The 25,411-nt window shown below is 40.0% G+C and overlaps 1 protein-coding gene across 1 annotated transcript in view; it reads left to right on the top strand.

Moving 5' to 3' along the window:
- Nucleotides 1-21,729: 21,729 nt before the first annotated feature.
- ITPRID1 (ITPR interacting domain containing 1) overlaps nt 21,730-25,411 on the top strand; it is a 102,654-nt gene continuing 98,972 nt past the window's right edge. The window contains 3 exon segments of the mRNA XM_020969090.2: nt 21,730-21,993; nt 23,363-23,411; nt 24,404-24,447. Of these exon segments, the coding sequence (XP_020824749.1) occupies nt 21,837-21,993; nt 23,363-23,411; nt 24,404-24,447 (250 nt within the window). The 5' untranslated portion in view covers nt 21,730-21,836.

The raw sequence follows: 25,411 nt of genomic DNA on the forward strand, positions 1-25,411 counted from the left end.
TTAGCAGCGGAGCTCACCTGTGAGATTCTGTGACAGAAGGAGGTTGGAAGAAGTCACTGCTCTTATAGCACATTTCAGCCAGAAAGGAGAGATTATGGTTGTCCAGGGGAAACTATTAAAACATTTTTACACGTGTTTGTGTGTACATATACACATATGTATGTAGGTATGTATATGTATGTATTTGCATGTGCATATGCATACACGGATAAGGATATAGTAAGTTAAAGTATAATAGGAAAAGCCCTAAATTTGATGTCAGACCCTGGGATCAAATTCTGTTCTTGCTACTCAATAACTGTGTGACCTTGCTCAAATCATATAATACCTCTGTGCCTCCATTTCCTCATTTATTTAATGGGGTTGGATTTCAAAAGTTCTTTGCAGTTCTAAATCCTAGGATCCTAAGAAGATACATAACTTGCGAGGAAATCAAACCTCTAGCCAAGAGGAGAGGCAAAGAGTTCAGAAGTAGAATGCTGTATTGCTGTCTAGGAGGAGAGATCAGGCATTCCAGAGAACCAAGCATGACCATGGCCCAACCAGAGCCTGATGAAGTGGCTGAGCTGGGTGAAGCAGAAAATGCAGTTGAATACATAGAACCAGGGAGAAAATCTGGAGAGTTGGGAGCCAGGCAAGAGAAAGAGACAGAAGGAATGGTTGGAGAAATAGCTTCTTTCGGAGCCAAGGAGCTCTACATGGCAGCCATTTTAATACACATAAGCAGCTAGCATTCATGTCATCCTGGAGTCTTCCTTCTCCAGACTTCATACTCCCATTAGTTTGTTTTTCCTTTCAAGTGATCTTTGCATGGTGCAAACTTAGGGTCTCTCCCCCTCCTGCTTGCCCTTCCTAGATGCTCTCCAGCTTATTAATGTCTTTTTGAAAATGTGATATCTAGGACTGGACATGATGCTCCACATGGAGTAAGACCAGGACAGAGCATGGCAGGACTTTGAGCTCCCTCTAGATACTCTATCACCTTCACCCCACCCTGAAATCCCATTAGCTCCGGAGGCAATTGGGGCAGACCTTGCTGACTAATAGTGAGCTTAGGGTCTTGGCTGTTTTGTTTTCCTCAAAAAAAAATTGTATATGTAGTTACTAACAACAAAATAAAGGAGAAAATAAACATATGAGATAAGAAGTAAAATATGATATAAACACTCCATTGTTTGTTAAGGCAGAAGCAAATGATTTTAAAAAGCAAAAGAAAACTTTTTTTAGTCAGTGTCTGTTTCCAAGTTGGCCTGAGGCTCTAGATCCACTTCCTATTTTGTGTTCTTCCCTCCTTTCCATTCCACCTTCTTCTTTTCCCTTCCTATCATCCCTCTCCTCTCTTTCTTCCATTTTCCCTCCCTTCTTCCTTTCCTCTCCATCACCTTCCCTCCTCCCTCCCTCTCTCTGGTTATAGCCAATGTAACTATAGTATAGGTTCTACTGACATCACTTTGTATCACTTCTTTTTTTGTGTGTGAGGCCATTGGAGTTAAGTGACTTGCCCAGAGTCACACAGCTAGTAAGCGTTATATGTCTGAGGCTGAATTTGAACTCAGGTCCTCCTGACTCCACGGCCAGTGCTCTATCTGCTGTGCCACCTAGCTGCTCTTTGTATCACTTCTTATTGCCTTTCCATATTTATTTGTTATGCTTCATGTTTATTGTTTTATGAGACTACAATATTTTTATATACGTATGTATTATTATATTTATTTAGTCATCTTCAAACATTGGACTTACGAATTGTTTCCATTTTTGTCTCTTGCAAGCAGCAACCTAAATACTTCTTCACACATAGGCCCACTGGCCTTAGTATGCTGTTTTTCTACATTGCATACTATTTTTAGGGTTAGAATTTTGGCCTAGAATTGCTGCATTAAAGATGTGGCCAGTTTGGGAGCTCTTCTTGCAGATTGCCCTATTTTCTCCTGAATTGTTTACCCAGTGGGTGGTCCTTTCAGCCACGCATTGAGTGCCTATTTCCCCATAGCCACACCAACATTGGATTTTTATCTTTTTTATTTTTTGTCAATATACTGAGTATAAGGTAGTATTTGAATACTGCCTTGATTTGTTCTTCTCTGAATATTAGCAAACCTTTGAGAGCAGAAATCATTTATCTGCCTCCCAGAACCCAGCACTAAGTCACTGGGGATGCTGTGCCTTTGGTAGCCATGATAGTAACCAAGGAACAGGTGGATTGATGGACAATATAATCAGCCAGTTTAACATGAGGATTTTCTGGACTCCTAGATGACCACCCCAGACATCTATTATCAGGATTTAATTTGTTCACCACCTTATGAGGAATTCAAAGGAACACAGGGCTATTATTATGAAGAGCAAGGAAAACAGAACTGAAAGATCAATGACTAAAATAACATGCAATGGATAGAGTGCCCAACCTTGAGTCAGGAAGACACATCTTCCTGAGTTCAAATCCAGCCTCAGACACTTAATAGCTGTGTGATCATAGGCAAATCATTTAAACCCTGTTTGCCTCAGTTTCCTCATCTGTAAAATGAGACGAAGAAGGAAATGGCAAATGGCTCTCATGTCTCTGCCAAGAAAACCCCATATGGGGTCAGGAAGAGTCAGACCTTACTGAACACTGATGGAAAAGAAGGACATAATTAAACATATTGAATCTAATGATCAAATTTGGTTCTGGAAAACTGGTGATCAAACTCACCTTCTTCTCTGTAAAGAGAAGTTGAAACTTGAGGGTCATAAGTTGTTTACAGTCAGATAAAGTTAAAGTTATCGGTTGATTTTGATTACCTGGTTTTCTTTGCTATAAATCCTATGGAGCTGTTAGATTAATTGGAAAGTAAAACACAATAAATTCCTTCTCATTGATCTTTCTATTAGATGATCAAGTTCTTAAAGAAAGACATTGCTATTATAGTCACCTGTAATTGTCTAGGAAGGGCTTTCTGGATTTCAATTAGCTTTTCCTTTAAGTACCTAGATGCTATGTTATTTGATTTATACATATTTAATACTAATCTTGTTTCATGAAATACGGTATTCATTATCATATATGGTCTGTCTCTCTTTATAGTATCCATTTTTCCTGTTGCCATATGTGAAATCATGAGGGCAAGTCTTCCTTTGAGGCATCACCTGAAGCGTATTTATTTTAGCTCTTCAAAAAATCTGACTGTCCTTGTATGTGTTTAGTAACCACTTGTATTTTGAAAATTAACTGCTCGTGTCTTGTGACCCTTTATCCATTGTCTAGTCACTACTGTTGGATATTTACCCGTTCCTTACAGATTAGATTCTGCAAATATTTTCCTAATATATTTCTTTTTTTTATAAAATCGTTTTACTTCTGCATAACGAAGACCAATTTTCTCATTTTTTTGATTGACAAAAAAATCCTTCTTTTGAATAATTGAGATGAATACATTACGCTTTTCTACTTTAAAACTATGTTTTATAGTTAAATTACTAATCCAGTTAGACTTATTGTGATATGCGGCTTAAAATATGGTTCCAACCCATTTTTCTTTCTTCCGTATAGTTATCCAGCTTTCCCAGCAATAGTGAGTCTAACCCTCAGTGTTTGTGAAGCGTGGGTTTATCAAACACTAACATTTGTATACATTGGGTTCTATTTCTGGGATCTCCAGTCTGTTCTATTGATCTATTTCTCTATTCTGTTTCCAGCACCACACGGCTTTTAGATTTATTGTCTCACAGTTCTTTTATGAGATCTGGCATTGCTAGTCTCCCTTCATTTTTCATGATTTTTCCTTGATATTTTTGCTTAGCTATTTTCCCATTTGGTTTTTCTTATCACTTCATCAGACTTTATGCTATAGGTAGTCTCAAGGCTTGCAGTCCTTGAATGGCAACTCTTTGAGGACAGGGAGTGTTTAATTTTGTCTTTACGGCCACAAGTCTTGGCACTTAATGGGACCTTGAGTAAATGCTTGCATATTGGTTGCTGAATTGCTTGGTAATTCATTCCATCTATAGTTCAATTTATAAGTGAGCTTTGAAGCACTGTATTCCAACTGGATTTCCTCAAACTAACTATGAGCACAGGCTATCACTTGAGGAACTCCTGCCATGGATTCCTTTCATTTCAAACGTTCACAGAACCACAGAATTTCCAAGATGTCCAGCATCTCCAAAGACATCTAATCCAACCCATACAAAAATAAACAAACAACTAAACAAAAACCCAGTCTAAAGTCAAGTCTTAATTAGTGTGAGTAATAAATCTAGTGAAGTGGTTATATTATTTGAATTCCCAGTGCATATTTCCATTGGCTAGAAATAATGACCATCTTTACATAATTATAACTTCCAATAGCTTGAATGTGAAGACACATGACCACTTTACAAAATTCCTTTTTCAAATGAACTGATCAGAACCTTACTACACAGCATACCTCAACAATGGTCAGCTTAGACTGTGCTTCTCCAGGCAGCCTGTTCTACTTTGAGACAGATCTAATGGTTAGGAAGCATTTCTTTTCTTCCAGCATCAGGCCCAAATGTGTATCTTTGCCCACTGTTTGCTGACCTGGCATTTTAGGGACTTAGTTAACAAATCTAATAATCTTCCACATGACAGGCACCCAAGTGCTTTGAAGACAGCTATCATTCAATTCACTTTGAATCAGTTCAATAGGCATTTTAAAGCACCTCTTTTATGCCAGGGCCTGCACTAGCCTGGAATTAGAAAAAGAAAAATGTCCCCTCTCCTAAGGGGTTTACATGCTACCGGGAGAGGGTGGAAAACATGTACAGAGATAAATAAAATACAAAATGTCGCAAAAGTCTTAGTGCTGGTTTAAACTCTTAAAACTTATTCAATTAAATATTAAATTAAAAACATTAAATTTAATTATTAAATTAAAATATTAAAGATGTTATTAAATTAAATTATTAAATTTGAAATAGCTTAAAATTTCACTAAGACTTTTGGGACATCTTGAACACCAAATTGGGGGTGGGGGAAGGAAGAACTAAAATTTTTGGGAAAGAAGTATCAGATCTACTCCTGTCATCTTAATTTTCTATTGGTTTGAATGTCCTCGATTTTTGTCATAATTCCTTTAAATTTGTCTTTGCACAGGTTTCTTACACATTTTGATAAGTTAGCATTTGATACATGTTGTCTTCATTGCAAAGGCTAATTATCTTTCTTTCGATTCCCCTTGATTCTTAGGAATTATATGTAGAAAAGGAGATGACTGTGGGTGTCTTTTGTATCATACTTTTTTATTAGATGCTTACTAAATTTTTGCTGTTGCTGCTGACTGTTTTGGTTTTTCTAGGTGTATAAGCATGTCATATACAAGCAGAAAGATTTTAATTTCTTCCTTGTCAAATACTATTCCTTTCATTTTTGTTATTTTTTTTTGCTGTTGCCAAGATTTCTAAACCTATATTAAGTAGGATTGGAGGGAGTGGACAACCCTATTTATAATAACAATCATGACATAACAAGTTTTTTTCTTGGGTAGATAGTTTGAGTGTACAATCTACGGGTCCCTGAACTGAACAAAGAGTAGAAAACAGGTTGTATTGTCTTCAGGGATTATTAACACAAGACTTTTAAACTCTGATACAAGTCTGCATATTTTTTTTAAAAAATCATTATTCTTTTAGTGATGCTAGATGGCTGCAAGTCATGGGATAGCACAAACTTTTAAGATTTAAGGTTGAGAGTCACCCAAAGGGCAAGAGAAAAGTTCATGGAAGGACAAATGGAAATTTACAAAAAGAGAAGCAACATAAAGACAAGAGAGAACTGAGTAAGTAGCTTTCATATTCCAATGGCTGGCATTTAACAACGTGAAATCTAGCAGAAACCCTGCAGGACCTTGGACTGAGCCCTTAGGGATGAGTAATGGAAGGCCATGGACAAATGATCCAGGAGGAGAAGGCACAGATGGGTTGTGACCTGCACCTTTGAAGGGAGCGCCCAGGTCAAGGAGATCACAGATACCCTACTGTATAGAAGTTTAATGGAAATGCTTCTAAGGTTTCACCATCATGCAGAACAGAAGTGTCAAACTCAGGCCAGCTGCGTGCAGCCTCCAACACTCCTCCTGAGTGCTGCCTTAATCAGGCTAAAACGTAATTGGAAATGTTTAACAAAATAAATAAGAATATAATCAAACATAAACAATGTTAATTTTTGGTTTTTTAAGTCAATGTGCCACCTACAGGAACTTGTTTCTATTTGAGTTTGACATCACTAGTATAGAGAATATTAGCCTTTGGTTTCAAATGTATGCTCACTTACATAATAGAAAAAGAGCCTTCTATTTGAAAAAATACTTTAAATAAATGAACATCCAATTTTATTGAGGAATTTCTCTGCATTTAATGATAGAATCATGCATATATTATTTTTCTCTTTTTCAATATGACATATTGTTTTCTTGGTGTTACTCAAATAGCTCATGAATTTCATTTATAAATTCTACTTCATGATGATATTTTTAACATACTAACATCCTACCTCTTCAATATTTGAGTATTCTATTTATTATGTTCACATCAACATTGATTAGTAAATAAAGGTATTGCCTAATTATTGAGACGAAGTATAGCATGATATGTAGAGGGCTGGCTGGCCTTGGTATCAGTAATACATGCACTTCCCATGCCAAGTACAAAGTGTGTTGTGTCCCTAAGTCATTTAACTTTTGAGAGCCTGAAGCAGATCTTGTTGACTCAAATTTGCAGAAGAGTTTCATTGGCATAGCAAGCTCCTGAATGAGGAAACTCCTTCCACCAATGTATGTTAGTACCACATACGTTAGTGGAGAGAGTTTCTGCACTGGACATTTTCAACATTTATTAAATACAAGTTCAGACACCCACCCTATCCCCTAAATAAATAATTTTGGCTAGCTCTTTCCCCTTTCAGATTTTTTTGTCATTGTTTTAGAGGTAAAAAAATCTCATTTGGCTCATACAACTTTTATTTTGTTGGGTTGTTTCTCCCCTGGGACACCTTAATGAAACTTTTAGAAATATAATGTGTACAACATTTTGAAGGTTCCTCTATTTTGTTAGCACCTTGCTTATCTTCAGCTGAGAAGTATGAGTTGTTTTAAGTACTTGTCTTTTTGGCAGAGGTATGTATTTTTGTTTGAAGAAATCTTTCCAGAGGGTAAGTCTCTCAGTAAACTTTGCCAAGTTTATTTGCCTCTGAGATATGTCTCCTGACTTTATAAAGCCCTTTGAGTTTCCTGCAATAGACAATCAGGGGCTTGTGCCCCATGCTTCTTAATTTTGTAGAAACAAGAGTCCAGGGTTTCAGTTCCTTGTCTTCCTTAATAAGTCTATACTGATTATTATTCTTTGGTTAAGTAATTTCTGTCTTTCTGGAGATTAAAGTCATTTTTCTTTATCATTGTGATGTGAAAGGCAGGCAGAGTGGTTAGAGATCTAACTCTGGAGCCAGGAATATCTAGGTTCAAGTCTTACACCTGGCACATATGTTAGCAAGTTCAACCTTCCAGCACTTCAGCCAGCTCTCTAAAGCTATATAAAGTAGGTGTTGACTTATATTATAGAAAGGGCTTTCTCACCTTGGAGTTCCCTATACTAAAGAAATCACAAGTCTAGTACCTGTTATCCATTGTGATGTTGCAGTTTAACTATGACATTACCAGGTATGTGAAATCTTGGGTTCTTCTTGGTCTGGGTAAAAAAGATGCTTATTGCTTGTATTTTCCTGCTTATTTTTGCCGACTCAGAAAATACAGCTTTGTTGTTTTCTTAAAATGGAGTGCTAATACTCTTTTAAAAAAATTCTCTGGGCTGTAAATAATCCTGCAATTGCTCCATCATAATCATTTTTCCTGTTCTGACCCTGGGGTCTGCATGTTTGTCAACAATTAGGCCAGTTTTTCCTGCTCCTTTGTATTCTGAGAATTTCTATATTCCCTTGAAGTACAGATTTTTTGAGGTTTCTACCAGTTTATCCACTTTGATTATCTTCTTTATTATTTTTTTTCCAGATTTGAATCATCTTTGAATTTTATGACCCTGGCCATAAGTTATCATAGGACCATAAGACCATCAAAGGCCATAATATCCTTCATTGAAAAATATTGGCTAGCACATAATCAGAGACAGATTCCACAGATACTCCAGAAGACATAGTTACCCAGACATAGAAACCACTTTTCTTCCTTAAATGAAAGAATGAAAAAGAAATAATTTATTTAGCACCTATTCTGTTCAAAGCAATGTGCTAAGTGTTGGAGGTAAAAATAGAATGGTGATACAGTGCCTGATCTCAAAGAGCTAAGGGAAAACAATACATATAGGAGACATCAGCAGCAAATTAGATGGAAATGCCTTGTTATTTGCATTAATTAAACCATCTATGATTCTGATGTTGATTCATTTGATAGTGCCAAGGACTTTGGTAGTCAGAACTTTAATTTCAGATGTTCTGTAGCTGTGGCTAGTTAGCAGCTGGGGACTGTAGCACCTGCAGAGGCTGTTACTAGGTCTCATCTTTACAAGGGTTGCTTCTTTGAATGATGACTGTGAAGGTGGGAGAAGGGGAGAGGCTGGCAGCCTGACTATTCTATCTACCACACACAGTACCATACTGAGGCAAGTCCTTAATTCTCTCTACTCTGTGGCACTAGATTCCTCCACAACTGTGCTTATTTTTTTTTTCTACTTCAGCTGAAGCATAATATATTCTGCTCCAGGCTTTTACCTTTACCCTGTATGTGTCACTCTTTTTCATATGTGTTTCCTGTAAACAACATATTGTAGGATTATGGTTTTTATTCCATTCTGCTATCCATTTCCATTTTATGGGGACAGTACATCCCATTCACATTCACAGTTATGATTACTATCTGTCTTTTTCTCCATCTTTTCCCCCCCATTTATGCTTTTCTTTTTCCTTTCTCCTTTTCCCCTCTCAATAGTGTTTTGCTTTTGACCACTGCCTCCTTCAGTCCCTCTTCCCTTCTATTATCCCTTTCCCTTTTCTTCCCCTTTACCTTTACTGTTGCCTCCCTTCTATTCCCCCACCTTTTCTTTCCCCTTTTCCCTCCTACTGCCTAGAGGGCAAGTTAGATTTCTATACCTAACTGATTATGTTATTCCCTTCTTGAGCCAAATCTGATGAGAGTCAGGTTAAGACAATGCTCATCCCCCCTCCCTTCTTTCTCTCTGCTGTAATAGGATTTTGTGTCTTTTCCTGTAATGTAATTTACTCTTGTCTGCCTCCTCTTTTCTCAGTACATTTTCTAAGATCAGACTAATCCACTTACTTGGATCCATTTAACCCACTTTATTAGATTTTTTTTTATCATTACATCAAAGTCAACTAATATCCACCCCCTTTATGTATACTTCTTTAACATGGTGTAATAACAATACAGTTCTCAAGAGCTGAAAGTGTCATCTTTCCTTGTAGAAATGTAAACAGTTTGCCCTTATTAACAACATATTGTATCTTTCTGTCCCATTTACCTTTTTATGTCTTTCTTGAGTCTTGTACTTGAAGATCAAATTTTTTGTTGAGCTCTTGTCTTTTTATCAGGAAGGTTTGGAAGTCCCCTATTTCATTGAATACCTATCTCCTGCCTTGAAAAATCATGCTCATTTTTGCTGGGTAGTTGATCCTTGGCAATTCAAGCTCCTTTGCCTTATGGAATATCATGTTCCATGCCCTGTGGTCTTTTAATGTAGAAGCTGCAAAGTCCTGTATAATCCTTACTGTGGTTTGATGATATTTAAATTATTTCTTTCTGGCTGCTTGCAGCACCTTCTCTTTCATCTGGTAATTTTGGAATTTTGCTATTATATTCCTTGGTGCCTTCAATTTGGGATCTCTTTCAGATGGTGAGTGGTGTATTCTTTCTATGGTTATTTTACCTTCTGGTTCTGGGACTTCAGGGCAGTTTTCCTTTATGATCTCCAGAAAGGTGCTGTCCAGGCTCTTTTTGTCATCATGATTTTCAGGTAGTCCAATAATTTTTAAATTGTCTCTCCTAAATCGATTTTCCAGGTCGGTTGTTTTACTGATGAGGTATTTTATATTTTCATCTATTTTTTCATTTTTTTTGTTTCTGTTTGACTGATTCTTGCTCTCTCATAGAGTTATTAGTTTCCAGTTGTCCAATTTTAGTTTGTAACAAATTGTTTTCTTCTGTTAGTTTTTGTACTTCCTTATTCAATTGGCCAATTGTGTTTTTTAGGGACTTGTTTTCTTCAGTGTACTTTTTTTCCAGTTGGCCAATTATATTTTTTAAGGACTCTTCTACCTCTCTCATTTGACTTTTAAAATCCTTCTTGAGCTCTTCTAAGATGGCTTTTTGGGCTTCAGGCCAGTTCATATTTTCTTTTCATGTTGCAGATGTGGGTTTGTTGACAATGTTGTCCTCTTCAGAATTTCTGTCTTGATCTTCTCTCTTCTCATAATATGAATCTATGGTATGTTTCTTTTTTACTCGTGGTGTTTCTTTATTCCCTGGCCTTTAAAGAGATTGAGCTCTCCCTCTGGGGAACAGAGGGCACTGACCCAAGCTTCCTGTGTTGGGAGCCTAGGTCTTGGTCACTGGCTTTGTGTGCTAGGGCCTCTTAGGTTGACAGTTGGAGGCTGTAGGGTTCTGACAGCTTACCTGGTGTTGGGTTGGAATCAGTAAGGCTGGGATTTTAGGAAGACTCTAGGTGCTTTCTTCAGCTCCATTCAGATGAACGTTGCAGGGTACTTAACTGCCTGGGGCCCCTTGTAGTTCTTCCTCTGTTATTTTTGCTGAGGCACTGGGAGATATGTTTGCTGGGCTGCTGCACTGCTGCTCCCTGTCTTTCTTCTAGTTCAGCTGTTCCAGGGTTTTTTTTTCTAGGGTGATATTTTCTGGGTTTGGCTCCTGGAAGTGGAAGTCCCACAACTGTGCTTAAAGACAACTGAAATTATTCCTCCCTGCTCCCAAAAGGAGACTGACATTACCATATCAACAAATATTCTTTGACTATAATTATTTGACCCAATTCTCAATCCAATTTTACAGCTGACCAATGAATTTGACCAATGAATACACAATGGAAACCATTGTTCAGAAAAAAGAAGGGTGTCAGAGGAAGATGGCAAATCCCTTGCCAATGAATGAATGAGTAAAAGTAACAGCAATTGAAATTCATATCATTTCACCTGAACAACCAATGGATTGGGCACCAGAAAATTATGCAAATGCCATCTAATTCCTGCAAACTAGAGTCTCTGTCCAGGGACCTCAATAGCCATCCAAGAAGATCTGGATGGTCAGACAAAGCCCATTCAATAGGATTTCACAGTCTACTGAAGATCTTTTGTTTTCCTTAAATGGGCATCTCAGCTTGGGAATCATTTTAAATTTTGCAGCTTATAGGATCAGGGAGTTAGAGCTAGAAGGACCCGAAATCAATCAATCAATCATTCAATATTTATTAGGCACCTACTACTTGCCAGGCACAGTGCTAAGGGCTGGGGACACAAAAAAGGGCAAAAGATAGTCACTGTCCTTGAGGGGCTTACAATCTAATGAGGGAGACAACCCACAAATAAATGTATACAAAGCAAGCTATATAGAAGATAGATAGGAAAAATAAATGGAGGAAAGGCACTGGAATTAAGAGAGGTTGAGGAAGGCTTCCTGTGAAAGGTGGGATTTTAGGTGGGATGTAAGGGAAGCCAGAGAGGCCAGTAGTTGGACTGAAGGAGGGGGGAAATTAGAGAAATTGCCTGGAGGTAAGAGATGAGTGTCTTGTTTGTGACACAGCCATTGGCCAGTGTCACTGGATTGAAGAGTATATATCTGGGAGTAAGGTGTAAGAAGACTGGAAAGGTAGGACAGGGCTGTTATAAAGGGATTTCAATGTCAAACAGAGCATTTTGTATTTGATCTTGGAGGCAACAGGAAGCCACTGGAGCATATTGAGTAGGGGGTGGGGGTGACTGATTGGACCAGCACTTTAGAAGAATCACTTTGGTGGCTTAATGGAGGATGGGTTGGAGTGGGGAGAGACTTAAGGCAGGCAGACTCACTAACATCTATTGCAACAATTCTGGCATGAGGTAATGAGGGCCTGCACTAGAGTGGTGGTAGAGTCAGAGGAGAGAATGGCCCATATTTGGGAATATTCAAACCCTACCCCACCCCCACTCTACAGATGAGGAAATAGGCTTAGTGACTTGAATAATGGGTAGATATTTTTAAGCAAAACTTGCATCATGATTGATTGAAGGAACCAAAATTTTGATGGATGTTTTTTTCCCCTTCAATTTAGAATTTTTTTGTACTAGTTTCATACTGCCCACTTGGCACCCTAGAAGGTGAAGGTATATGCCAAACTTCCATCAATCCTACCTCTTTCTCTATGTATCCCAGACTTTTACCTCAAGACTGATGAATTTCCTTTTGCCCCAGTTTTTTACTGTGCTCCTACAGGACAAACACACCCTGATTCCAAGATCAAGGTCAGCTATTAGTACATGGACACATCTCTCATTGTGCCTGTTTGGGGATAAATTTCCTTTTGATGGTTTAATGATTGCTTTTTTTAAAAAAACTATCTTCTCACATAATCTTCACGATCAATCATGTTAATTATTTCTGTTCTATCTTCGCTAGTCTAAAATTATTCTCCTATTCCTCTCATTTCTTTTTTAAATCAAATTTTATTTTGTTCAATAAAAATATTTACTTTCTCTTGCTCCTGCCTTTTTCATTCTTTTAAGACAACACAAACACAACAGAACTACTCGCAAGAACTCTGTCTAATAAGATTCCTTCTATGATCCCTAATGTTGATAGGGTTCTGAGGGAACTCTTGTATCACCTCCCTATTTTAAAATGTAAACACTTCAACTTTGTTTAGTCTCTTATGAGTGTTCATTTCATTCATGTCTACCTTTGTATATTTCTCTTGACTCCTGTGTTTGTACATCAGAGTTTCTATGTAGCTTTAGTATTTTCATGAGGAATATCTGAAAATTCTGTTCCTCAATAGTATCAGACTCAAATAGAAACTGATCCCTGTAGGCTGTATATTGACTTAGAAAACAAAACAAAATTAACAATATCTATGTTGCATTTTTATTTATTTTGTTAAATATTTCCCAATTACATCTGGAGGCACTCTACCAGTGTGGTCTGCCAAGCTTTGAGTTTAACAACTCTGCTAAAGGCCAATCTCCCCCCACCCCCACCTGCTACTGGGATTATACACAGTTTTGTTGGATACATTGTTTATATTGTAAGACTATATTCCTTGTCTTTTGTAATATCATATTCCAAGCTCTTTGCTCCATTATAGTAGTGGCTACCAAACTGTGTATGATTGTATCTATGACTTTTTGGTACTTAAATTCTTTCCTTATTGCTGAATGCAGTATTTTTTTTTATTTGACCTGGAAGCTCTAGATTTTGGCTAGTATGTTCCTGAGAATTTTCTTCTTGGGTTTTTTTTTTTCAGGAGGTAACTGGAGGATTCTTTTTTATCTCCTTTATGCCCTTTGGTTCTAGATATCTGGGAAGTTTTTCTTTTATGATTTCTTGAAATATGATGTCTAGACTCTTTTTAGTCTTGGCTTTCAATAATTCTTAAATAATAGTCCAATAATTCTTAAATGATCTCTCCTCAATCTATTTTCCAGGTGAGTTGGTTTTCTGATGAGATATTTCACATTTTCTTCTATTTTTTTCAGTCTTTTGACTTTGTATTAAGATTTATTATTGTCACATAGGGCAATAGTTTCAATTTGTCCTTTTTAATTTTCAGGTAATTTGTTTCTGAGGAAAGGTTTTATACCTTATGTGCCAAGCTTTTAATTCCCTTTCAAACTCTTTCTTTGAAAACTCTCATTTCTTTTCTCATTTTCCTCTAGCATTCCCATTTCATTTATAATAACATTTTAAATTATTAAAAATGCTTGATTTCTTCCAGGAATTCTAGTTGAACTTGTGTTCAGGCTGCATTTTTCTTTGATACTTTGCTTATAGATTTTTGGAGTTTAGGTTTGTGTGGTCAGTGTCTCTATCACCATAATAGCTTATAATGATATGATTCTTTTTCTTTATTTGTTTTTACTCTTGCAGTCTATTTCTTGATTTCAGGCTATATTTTAGGGCCAGGCTCTGTGTACTTCTGAAGTGAATGTCTAGGCTGGTTCTTATGCTGCTTTTGTGGGATGTTGAATGTTCTATTATTCCAAGATCTCAGGGATAGTTGAGACTGTGGACCTGAGAAAACTTTCAGTGCTTCCAAAGTGTTCTGATCCAGGCCAAAGTCTGATTTCTCCCATCTTCCTCTGAGCTCTATAAGTTCCTGACTTGGGTTTGGGTTGCAGTAATGCACCTGTAAGTTTGCCCCATTTGGAAATTCAGTAGACTGCTGCTGGACTCAGTCACTATCAATTATCTGGAAAACTTGGCTCATTCAGGATGAAAGAACTTTAGGCTCCTCTTTGGTCTGGGATTCCTGCCCTTATCTTTCTGCTGTAAGTTTCAGACTGGACTAGGAATATGGAAGGAACTGAAACCCAGCTCCACTTCTGGCATCAAAGCCACATAGCTTCTGTTTGCTTCTAAACTTGCCCTTTGCTTGGCAAACAGCCTAGGTCCCATAAACACTCCTTACCCTAGAATGCCATCCTTAAGCCTGAGCCCCTTCCTCATTCAGTCCTGAACATGTGACTTGGAACTGGGTTGTGAGCAACAGAGCTGGCAGTTGGCACCTATTTCTATGCTCTACAGATGTTGAGATGCCTGTGTTCTGGATTTGAGACTTGAGACTTCTTGCTTTGGTGCATTACCTCTCCCTGCACTAGAATCCTCCATATGGTTATTCCTGACTGAACCTGGTCCCAGGTGTCCACAGATCTCTCTATCTCTCTATGCTGACCTGGGTTGAAAAAGAATTTGCTGCGATTTTTTCCCCTTGGATTTCCCAATCAGGACTGCCAAATCTGGTGAATTTTTTTAGATGCAACAAACACAGTTTGAGAAAATGAAGCTGAAAGGAGAAAAATGGGTAGTAGGGGTAATGAGTGGGGCATTCCAGTAAAATCCAAATTCCAGTGTCAAATTAAGTTTTTCTTTCAAGATGAAAGAGACAAGAGCATGGTTTAAGGGAGAGGAAAGGTGGACAGGAAGCAGTGAAAAAATAAAGATATCAGAGTAGGAGGAGTTTACTATGGGATAATATTAACAAGAGCTGGCATTCATATAGCACTTGAAGGTTCACAATGAGCTTCACATGTTATCTCATTTGATTCTCAATACAATCATATAAGGTAGATGCTATAATTGTCTTCATTTTGTAGATGGAAAAGAAACTGAGGCTGTTAAGTGACTTACTCGGGATTACATAAACAGAAAGTGTCTGGAGTAGGATTTGAACTCAGGTCTCTCTAAATCTAAGTCCAAGTCTCTATCTGCTATACCACCTAGCTCCTTAGGAAGCAAGATGCCAAAATAGATGGGAGCTAGGGTTCAGGTGGGAACCTAGCCCCATTCTAGTCTCAGATTTAGCTTCCAGTCTCATTCCTCATTCGGGTCTCAGATTCTAGAAGTCTATATGTAGCCTGCTCTTACTCTTGATAAAGCCGGTCTCCCCAGCACAGCATGAAAACTCAAAGGCCAGCAGCGCTGTCTTTCATTTTAGGAGTAGGGCTGGCTTTTCAGTGCTGGGTGGGGTGGTGCTTTGCAGATTTCACAGTCAGAGGCAGCCACCCACACAGAAGGCTTGTTCCTCTTGACCAGCCTGTTGGCAAAGCAGCTTATTTTCCCAAGGGTCTGCTTTTGCTTCATGGACTTACAGAGCAAACTGTATAGAATATGTAGGGGCCTTGAGTAGTGGGCGTGGGAGCAGAACTGGGCTTGTTGTCTCATCTTCTGCCTCCAACCTTTGATTTCCTGAGCACCCTTCCAAAAATTGTGTGTCCTTCATGGGTGCTTATCTGGGTAAGGTTTTATAATTGTTTATCCCATATTTCCATAATTCCAATAAATTAGATCTCATCTTTAAACTGTATGAACCCTATTGCCCATGTATATTACAGCAATGTAGTGTTGGAGTCTCTTGTGTTTACATTCATTTATTCATTATTACATATTTAAGTCATCTTCCTCAAACGTAATTTTAAAAATACTGATTTTCTAAAATGTTCTGACCACTTCCCGATAACCTCTCCACTACAATCCCCACCTTATGTATTTTTAGAGTAAATACCTTTCAAGCTGAGTGTATTGCAGAGAAACCTGGGCTTCACAGTTTACTACTTGTGGATTTATGGACAATTCATATCACTTCACTTCTCCTCAGTTTCCTCACTCATCAAATGGAGATGATATTTCTTAGAAATCGTAGTGCAAAGTGAGAAAGTTGCTGGCTGTGCTGTCAGAGGAACTGAATAATATAACACATTTGGTTATTTACAACAAACCAACAAAACAATAAACCAAACAAAAAGAGGGGTCTGGAATCTGGAGCTGAAAGGGGCCACAGAATCTTTAGCTTTAGACTCAGAGAATCTGGGTTCAAATCCAGATTCTGTCACTAACTAGTTATTTAGCCTTGGGCTGTGTGACATTTAATCTCTCTGATCTCAGTTTCTTCCTAGAAAAATTGAGTGGCCTGGGGAGGTTTTCAGAGAGAGAGATAAGAGCTGAATAATCAGACTCATTCTGCTAGGCTCCAGAGAGTAGAACCAGCAGTGAGTGAGAGAAAGATGCAGAGACAAAGTTGGGCCTGATGTCAGAATAGCTTCCAGGCAAGGAGATCTGAGGAGCAGCTCTGATTGGCAGTGATCAGGCTGCATTAAGAGGTGGCTGGTCTCCCTGTCGTTAGAGGTCTTCAATCAGAAGCTGGGAAACCATGTGCCAGGCATTTTCTACAGTGGAGCCTTTTTCAAGTAAAGATTGGTTCCGTTGGCCACCGGGGTCCTTTCCAACTGTCAATAAATTAGCATTTATTAAGTGCTTACTCTGGGTCAGGCACTGTGCTAGGTTCTAAGGGTACAAAGAAAGGCAGAAACTATTCCTGTTATCAGGGAGCTCACATTTCAATGGGGGAGGCATAATAGCTGGATCCATATAAGGTGCATACAGTGTGGCTGGGATGTAATCTCAGAGGAAAGGGAATAGCAGCTTGGTGGACTGGGAAAGGTCTCTTGAAGAAGGCAGGATTGGAGCTAAGTCTTGAAGGAGATTCTGATTTTATTTTGACTTTGTAGTATAAGTGGAGTTTGTTGGACACAGAGAAAGGACTGGTGCATTCTCACCCAAGGAAAGAATGTGAGCAAAGGGAGGAATTAGGGAAACTATGAAAAGGCTGAAGCTACCTCATTCCAACTTAGACCTTGATGTAAATGAAGAACTCAACATCCCAAGGATAGATAAAGGCAGAGTGACTTAATAAAGAAAATGCTGGCCTTGGGGTCAGGAAGAACTGGGTTAAAATCTGTTCTCAGTTATTTGCTAACTGCAGTTCTGGGTAAATCACTTAATAGATGTCTGCCTCAGTTTCCTCATCCATAAAATGGAGACAATAGTAATATCTCCCTCTCAGAGCTGTTGTGAGGATCAAAAAAGAAAACATTGTGCAAAGCTCCAGGCGCTATATTATTGTTGTTATTACTATCTGTGTGATTCTTGGCAATTCATTTAGCCTTTCTGAACCTCAGTTTCCTTACCTGTAAAATGAGGAAATAGGACCTATTAAACATTACTGGTTTGTTGTGATAATTAAATGAGATGGTGTTTATGATATCCTTAGCATACTTTAAAGTGCTATATTACAATCCTTGTTAGTATAGTTATTATTATTAATTATGATTAGCTGTAAAAGGGTTCAAAGTGGTGATCTCTAAGGTCCCTTTCTTCCATAAGTCTATGATCTGATGTGTGACCTTGGGGAGGTCAGAGTGGCAGGCCCTTCAGATCCCTTCCAGCTAGCAATCCATAATCCTCCTGGTGAAGTTCTCCATGGTTTTCACCTTGCCTTCCCTTCACAGCACCAGGAGGTCAGGTAAACTGAGGTAAAAAATAAAGAGCAGTAAACCTGGTCTCCAGGAGGTTGACTTCCTCCCTGGAGTGAAGGCCACTAAAAGAGAGAGAACAAAAGGATCTTTCTTTCCTCTCCAGTGTGTCCTAGGCTCTTTGCTTCCGCAAGGCATCCAGCTTTGGTTGGCAGGCCTGGTTCCTGCTTTATGGGCAAATAAAACAGATCAAACAGAGAACACATTCTCAGTGGCTATGAAAGCTGGCACTGGGCCAATGCCCATTGTGTGGCCAGATAGAGTTACTGCTGAGCAGAAAGGAAAAGAAGTGGGAAAGAGAAGGGCGGGGCAGGGCAGGGTGCCTATTTCTCAGAACTAAGAGTGGAGAAGGCAAAAGGGCTGCTAGGAACTGCCCATGCACCTGCCTTCTGCCCTCTCCCTGCTCCGTAACTTAAACAAAATCTCCCCTTTCTTGCTTGCTACAACAAAGACCTTCAAAGCTGAGTATATTGCAAAGAAACCTGGGCTTCACAGTTTTGGGTAACTCCTATCACTTCATTGTCCCTCAGTGTCCTCTTCATAAAATGGGGATGATACTTCTTGGAAGTCATGGTGGCAAAGTGGCCAACATGTTGGGTTTGCCATCAGAGGAGCTGAGTTTGTAACACATTCAACCCTTTACAACAAACTTGTGTAATCAGGGTCCTGAATGTAGAGTTGAAAGGGGTCAGGATGCTCTGAGTTTAGTGTCAGAGAAACTGAGTTCAAATCTGGCTTCTGCCACTTATAAATTCTGTAGCCTTGGGCTGTGTAACAGGTCTCTCTGGGTCCAGTTTCCTTCTCTTAAATGAGGGGGTTGGCCTAGATGGTCTCTAAGGTGCTTCGCACTTCTAGGTCTGTAATCTCTCTCGGGAGGCCTTTGGACTAAAGTTTAGAGCACCAAGGGACCATAGTGGGCAGCTAACCCAACACCCTTCATTTGCAGCTGGAGAAAATTGCCCAGACTGGTGAAGTAACGTGGCCCAGGGAATAAATTGCAGAGCCAGGACATGGGCTCAGATCCTGAGTTCCTACAACACCATAAGCTTCGAAGTCTCTTTCATCTCCAAATGGAGAATGATACTCCTTGCTCGTCCTTGTGAGTATCAAAAGGGTCATTTAAAAACTGTAGTGTGCTGCACTAACGCAATTAATCACTGGTCAAGTCAACATTTTTTAAGCATCTACCATGCACTGGGCATTTACGTATACTCTTAGGATTATTAGGATTAATTACAAACACAAATATTTTGTTGTAGTGTTATGGATACTGTTGTCCTCTTTGGGGACATTTGCTCAGCACATCTTATTGGAATAACAGATTCCGCTCTGTGCTCTGTGTTGCAGCTCCCTTTGCCCAAGGTTAGAGACATAAGGACCCTGGACAGAGACCATCTGCTGAAGTCCACCATCCTTAGCTCACACTGGGCTCTATACTGGTTCTCACTAGTTGTTCACAGCCACTCCCAAGCCTAGGGCGCAACGCCACCCTTTAGCTTTGTTAGCTGACTATTAGTGTGACCTCAGGCCAGTGCCCCATCTCCCCCCTAGGGCTCAGTTTCTTTGGTTCCTTCCAGCTCTAATTCCATGATCTAGACATTTGCTTCCTTTCCTGTGCAGTCCATTTCTACATCCTTCCATAACCTCCCATTTTCCCCATAAAAGATCCTATGAAATGACTTGAAGACCTCCTTCTACACATATATGGATCAAATACCTCTAAGGGACTTTTGAGTTCATTCAACGCTAGCTGAATTCACACAGGGAAGTAAGTATCAGGGCCAGAAATGGCACCCAGATGCTCTGACTCCAAAACCAGGGCCTTTTCTTTCACATTCTAGCTAATGCAGTGGTCTGTGCCCACAGAGCAGAGTGAGGGTAAATGATTCATACATGAATTAAACCCCATGATCTAGTTCTCCCAAGAACGAAACTAGGGTCCACTGAACAGATCAATTAATAAAATCATTTTTGATTGGCATTAAATCACCTAATTCCAGATCCGCAATTTTTTTCATCCAAAAGCCTCATTTTGCCAATGGGGAAAAAATATAAAAATGAGTACAAAGTGATTTGGCCAAGGTCACTGCAATCTAGGGGCAGAGTGGGTATGCTGGTAGAGCAGGTCTAGAGGAGTTAACAATATCATCTCACATTTGTATAACATTTTAAAGTTTTGCGGAATACCTTACATACCTGCTATTACCTGTTCCCCACAATGATCCTATGAAGTAAGTACTATGATTATCCCCATTTGACAGAGGAGGAAGCTGAGGGTGAAAGATGTTGCCCACATCATACAGCTACTGTTGGAGGTGGGATTAACTCCTTGCTTCTGCCTCTTGAAATTCCTCTTGGGTTTCCCTCAAGACTCAGCTGGTGCCACCTTCTTCAGAAAAAGCCTTTTGTGGTTCTGCCAGCTGCAAGTGTCCTTCCCCAGAGGCCTGTTATTCATTTTATCTTTTCTGGGAATACATTCATATTGTCATACTGTCTCCCTGTTAGGATGGAAGGTCCCTGAGGCCAGGTATCAGTTCATTTATCTTTATATTGCCAGTGCCTAGCCCAGTGCCCAGCAAACAGAACACGCTTAGGAAATGTTTGTTGTTTGATTTGAACTCAGATATTCTTGCCTGTGAGCCCAGCACACTCTCCAATACACTTAGTTGCCTCTCAGGATTTTGGTTCCAGGCATCACAGACAGCTGGGTGGTACAGTAGATAAGCACATTAGATTAGGAGTCAGGAAGGACTGAGTTCAAATCCTATCTCAAACCCTTACTAGGTATGTGACTGATGGCCTCAGTTTTCTCATAGAAAAATGGGGATAGCAATAACATCTACTTTTTAGGATTGTTGTGGTGATCAAATGAAATAGTGTATGGAAAGGGCTTTGAAAAATTTAAAATACAGTATAAATGCTAGCTAATATTATAAAAAGTAACATGACCTTGGCCAGGTAATTTATTTATCTATTCAAGGCCTTCTCAGTTTCTTCATCTGGGAACTGACAATAATAATGTGTCTTTCCCATCACACCGATGAGGTAAAACATCACCTGTGAGATGTTTCTAAGAGTGCTCCGTAAGCTAGAAAGCATTGCATGCCATATAACAGAGAGTGTGGGAGGGAGAAGCCAGGTTTAGTCAGATGAACAAAGAATGTGAAATGAGGATACCCGAGTTAAAATTCTGTCTCTGACACCAGTTGGGCATCCATAGGCAATTCACTTCACCTCTGGAACCTTGGTTTCTACATCTGTAAAATGTGGAGTTTAAGTACTTTCACCACCTCAGGGTTATTGGGAAGACAGGCCTTTGCAGACCTGGGAGAATTAGAGCAATGAAAGTAAAGCAGGCTGTCCCCTCTGCCCTGCCCTGGCCCCACCCTAACTCTCACAGTCCCTAAAGTCCCTAAGACTCTCGTCACTCTGTCACTGGCTCCATTCAACCGCCAATTTCGAAAATACATAGATCCCGGCCTCTTTAGTGTGACCCCCCCATGCCTCCACCCTGGCATGAGCTCTGAAGCAGACCCAGCGTGGCCATGGGGGCTCTCAGGCAGGGGCTTGCTGTCCAGCGCCTTTCCTTGTTGCTGGCTTAAGGCTGGATTGCTGTCTTTTTTCTGAGAGCCTGGCTGCCAGGTGGGCAGGGTAAGCTGGCATAGCTGGATTGGTTCCTTTGTGAGCAAGGACTCTGTGTGCTCCCTGCAGCCCCGGCAAGTCCTCAAAATTGGCTCCCTGCGATGGTTGGTTTATTTGCTTCAGTGTTCCAATTATTGTGAGTTGGCCCTTTTACTCCCCTAAGATGGCAGAAGAATCCAGTGGCTTTAGGATGTCCCACAGCCTGGAAAAGAAGAAGAGAGAGATTCTGCTCTCTACTAAGAGTGCTTGGCTTCCCCTTGATGAGCAGCAGTCCCCACCCCCCAAGGAGGAAAGCCAGGATTCTCGCATCCCAGAAATAGGTAAGCACTGGCTCTGAGACCGCTGGAATAGGGGGAGATAAGATGGTGCCAGATTTTCCCAATCTCTTTTGCTGAGATCGGCAGTAAAGTTTTTGGGGGTGATTTTCTTCTACTGCTCCAGAAGGAATCCACCTTACTGGAACCATGCCTACATTGTAAAAAGATGGGTATTTAAGGCTCCAGGTGCTGAGATAGGGGCAGTGAGCAGAACATCCACTCTGAGTGGGACTCTGAATGGCTCTTCCAAATTTCTAGGATCCCAGAGTCATAGACTCAGAGCTAGAAGGGACACTGGTGGCAATCTAGCCCCTTTTCACTTTATAGATGAATAGACAGAAGTCTGCAGAGCTTAACTGACTTGCACGAGATCACACAGGTAGATGACAGAGTTCTTAGCGCAATAGCAGGCACACAGTAGACACAGAAAAGTTGTTTACAGCAATAATATACTACATTTTCTTTTCTGTACAAGGAACAGACATTTGGGGGTTTCTGCTTAAATCAGCCCACTCCCAATACCTCCTTGGGAGGCGGGCAGGATCCTCTCCAGTCTGACAGTCTTTCACCACCCCTCACAAGGAGTGAAAGCAAGTAGCATTTGGCAGGAGGGAGCCTTAGCAAACCAATTCAGCAGCTGGTAGACAACCAGGGCAGAGACAAATATTGAATGGGAGAGATTCTCCTTACCCAACCCTATCCTTTGGGCCACTTGTTCATTAGCTGGAGCTAGGGTGAGCTTCCTTCTGAAGGAGAGGCCTGACTTGACATCTGGGGTGTCACTGAAGGTTGGAATCATCCAGCAGCTGAGCTGATCACCCTTTGTTCCTGGAGTAAATGCAAATGGGGCTGAGAACCTGGCACAGAGTGGCTTGCAAATAAACACTGCTGGCAAGGTGCCTTAAGTAAATGTCCTGATGATGTAGGCAGAGGCTTAGGGTGGGGAAGGTGAGGGCCACGATTGATATTGCAAAGGCAAAAGACAAAAGGCCCTTATGCTTTTTCTATCTTTGTGCTGCTGCCAGGTAATCTGAAATGAATTAGAACTTCCTCCTTGATTTCAGGACCCATGCCCTGCTTCATTTATTTATTTATTTATTTAAGGACTTTTTTTTTCCTTTCCTCTACAAGACACATGCCTCCCTTTGCCAGTTTGCATTCCGTTCCCAGGAAAGGTTGGCTCCAGCAAACGTGAGGGTTTGGGTATTGGGGAAAATATTTAATATGTTTATAGAAAAATAAGATGAAATATGTTGGAAAGAGAATAAAAATACGGCTGTTGCCAAAGGGCTCAAGGATGGGAAAGACTCTCAGCTTTGCTCTTGCTGGTATTGGGGGCTAACTGTTTTGTTCATTTCTTCCTCCTTTCTAGAGAATTCTACACAAGAAAGCATACAGCAGTGGTTGGACTCTGGTTTCTTGTAAGTGTTTCTATACTTGTTGTGGATACGTTGGGGTCTTCTATGATTGGGAGTTAAAGATATTCAGTCCCACCCCCATCAAACTCCTCTTTCCACATTGGTATGAATTGGGAGGGGGGCTCAGAGGAGAAACTAGTTGTTTCAGGTTTAAACCTGAGTTGCCTTTAGAGAGACTTGCCTTATTTATATACCTTCAATATAATCTCATTCTGCCGATTGCAACAGTAACCTCTTTCTGCATGTCATGGATCCCTTTGGCAATCTAGTGATTGAAGCTAGAGACCTCATTCTTGAAATATTTTTTAAACAAGTTAAATACATAGAATTATAAAGGAAACCAATTATATTGAAAAGCAGTTATCTATGTAACTATCTTAAAAGGGTCATGGAGCTCAGGTTCTTAACCTTATTGGGCTTATTGGGTTACCCCACTATAGTCCTTGATCACAGAGTGTGAAACTTAAAGGTGGTTGGGCACAGTAGATGGAGGGCTGGTCTTGAAATCAGGAAGGCCTGGGTTCAAGTTCTGCCTGTCCTCCGTATGGACTGTGTGATCTCAGGAAGTCATTGAATCTCTCAGATAATTGCCTAAGGTACCTAGCTCTAAGAGAATAAATTACAAGTGAGTTGATGCTATTGGCCCTATTGCTTCTGCCTCTAAACCACCAGACCAGACTGCTGGATCTTAGCTGTTTCTTAATTTGCACTTCAAAGTCAGAGTTGGGGCAGGGTGGGAGGGGGAAGGATTTTTCAGTGATTTATAAATTACTACACTATGATTGTTTAACTTCAGAGCTTAAGTGAATTAAGTGTGGTTCAAAATAGAAATAATGAGTTTGGTCTCTGCTGACATGATTTGGGATCCTGAAAATTCACTCTGAAAGAAGTCCACATGTGGACTTGTCATCATGTTGTCTGCTTAGCTAAAAATAAATTGGGTGTCATTTATTTCAATTCATCTTTTGATTTCCAGTTGTTGTATTTGTTGACAGTATCACCGCACATGAAAACTTGCAGCAAGCCACCAACCAAACGGGTAAGCTGAGAGAAACCTGGTTGGGTGGGGCAGAGCTGAGTGTATAGGTAGGGGAGGGGGCTGTGTTAGATGCCTTTGTCACCCAGTCTTTAAAGAAAAAAGCAAGATTTCATCGAAAACTGGAACTGCATAGGGACTTGCCAATAATCTCATTTGAGGCAATCTAGTGTGGTAGAAATTATACTGGATTTGGACTCAGAGGAACTGAATTCAAATACTACCTCTGCTTTTTACTTACATGTGTGACCTTAGGCAAGTAACTTGCAATATTAATATTAATGATAATCTAGCATTTATAGAGTACTTTTAAGGTTTGCAAAGTGCACGACAAATATTATCTCATTTGATCCTCACAACAACTGTGGAAGATAGATATCATCCCCATTTTGACAGCTGAAGAAACTGAGGTCAAGTGCCTTACTCAGGATCACTCATCTAGTAAGTGCCTGCAGCTGGATTTGAACTTAGATCTTTCTGACTCCAGATACAGCACTCTATCCACTGAGCCACCTAGCTGTTGAATCTCTTAGTTTCAGTACCTTACTTGTTACATGAGGGGGTTACTAAACAACCTATAACGCTCCTCCCGGCTCTATATCTGGAATCTTACACAGTGGAATGGACCAAAAGTGTAACAAAGGTGAGATAGCGGGGCTTGGCTCTGGGGCAGAAAACTTAGAGAGTGCTAAGAACATCATCTTGGGGTGCTTCTCCCTTGTTTTCTCTGCTCCCGTGCCACAGCAGTGGTGACCTCGTCCGAGGGGCACTTCTTTGCCTTCAATAGTTTATAAATTTCAAATGCCCCAAGTCTACTTCCTCTTCCTCCAGAGATCCCACCCTGAACGAATTTGTTCTTCTTCTTTCCACTGCTGCAGCTGCTTACTTCCAATGTAGTAATTACTTATCATACCCCTGGAAGTCACACTGACTTGGAGTCAAAGGAGGGAGTGCACTTCTGGAGAGT

Source organism: Phascolarctos cinereus, unplaced genomic scaffold, assembly GCF_003287225.1.
Source record: "Phascolarctos cinereus isolate Bilbo 61053 unplaced genomic scaffold, phaCin_HiC Scaffold_4;HRSCAF=312, whole genome shotgun sequence".
Taxonomy (NCBI): Eukaryota; Metazoa; Chordata; class Mammalia; order Diprotodontia; family Phascolarctidae; genus Phascolarctos; species Phascolarctos cinereus.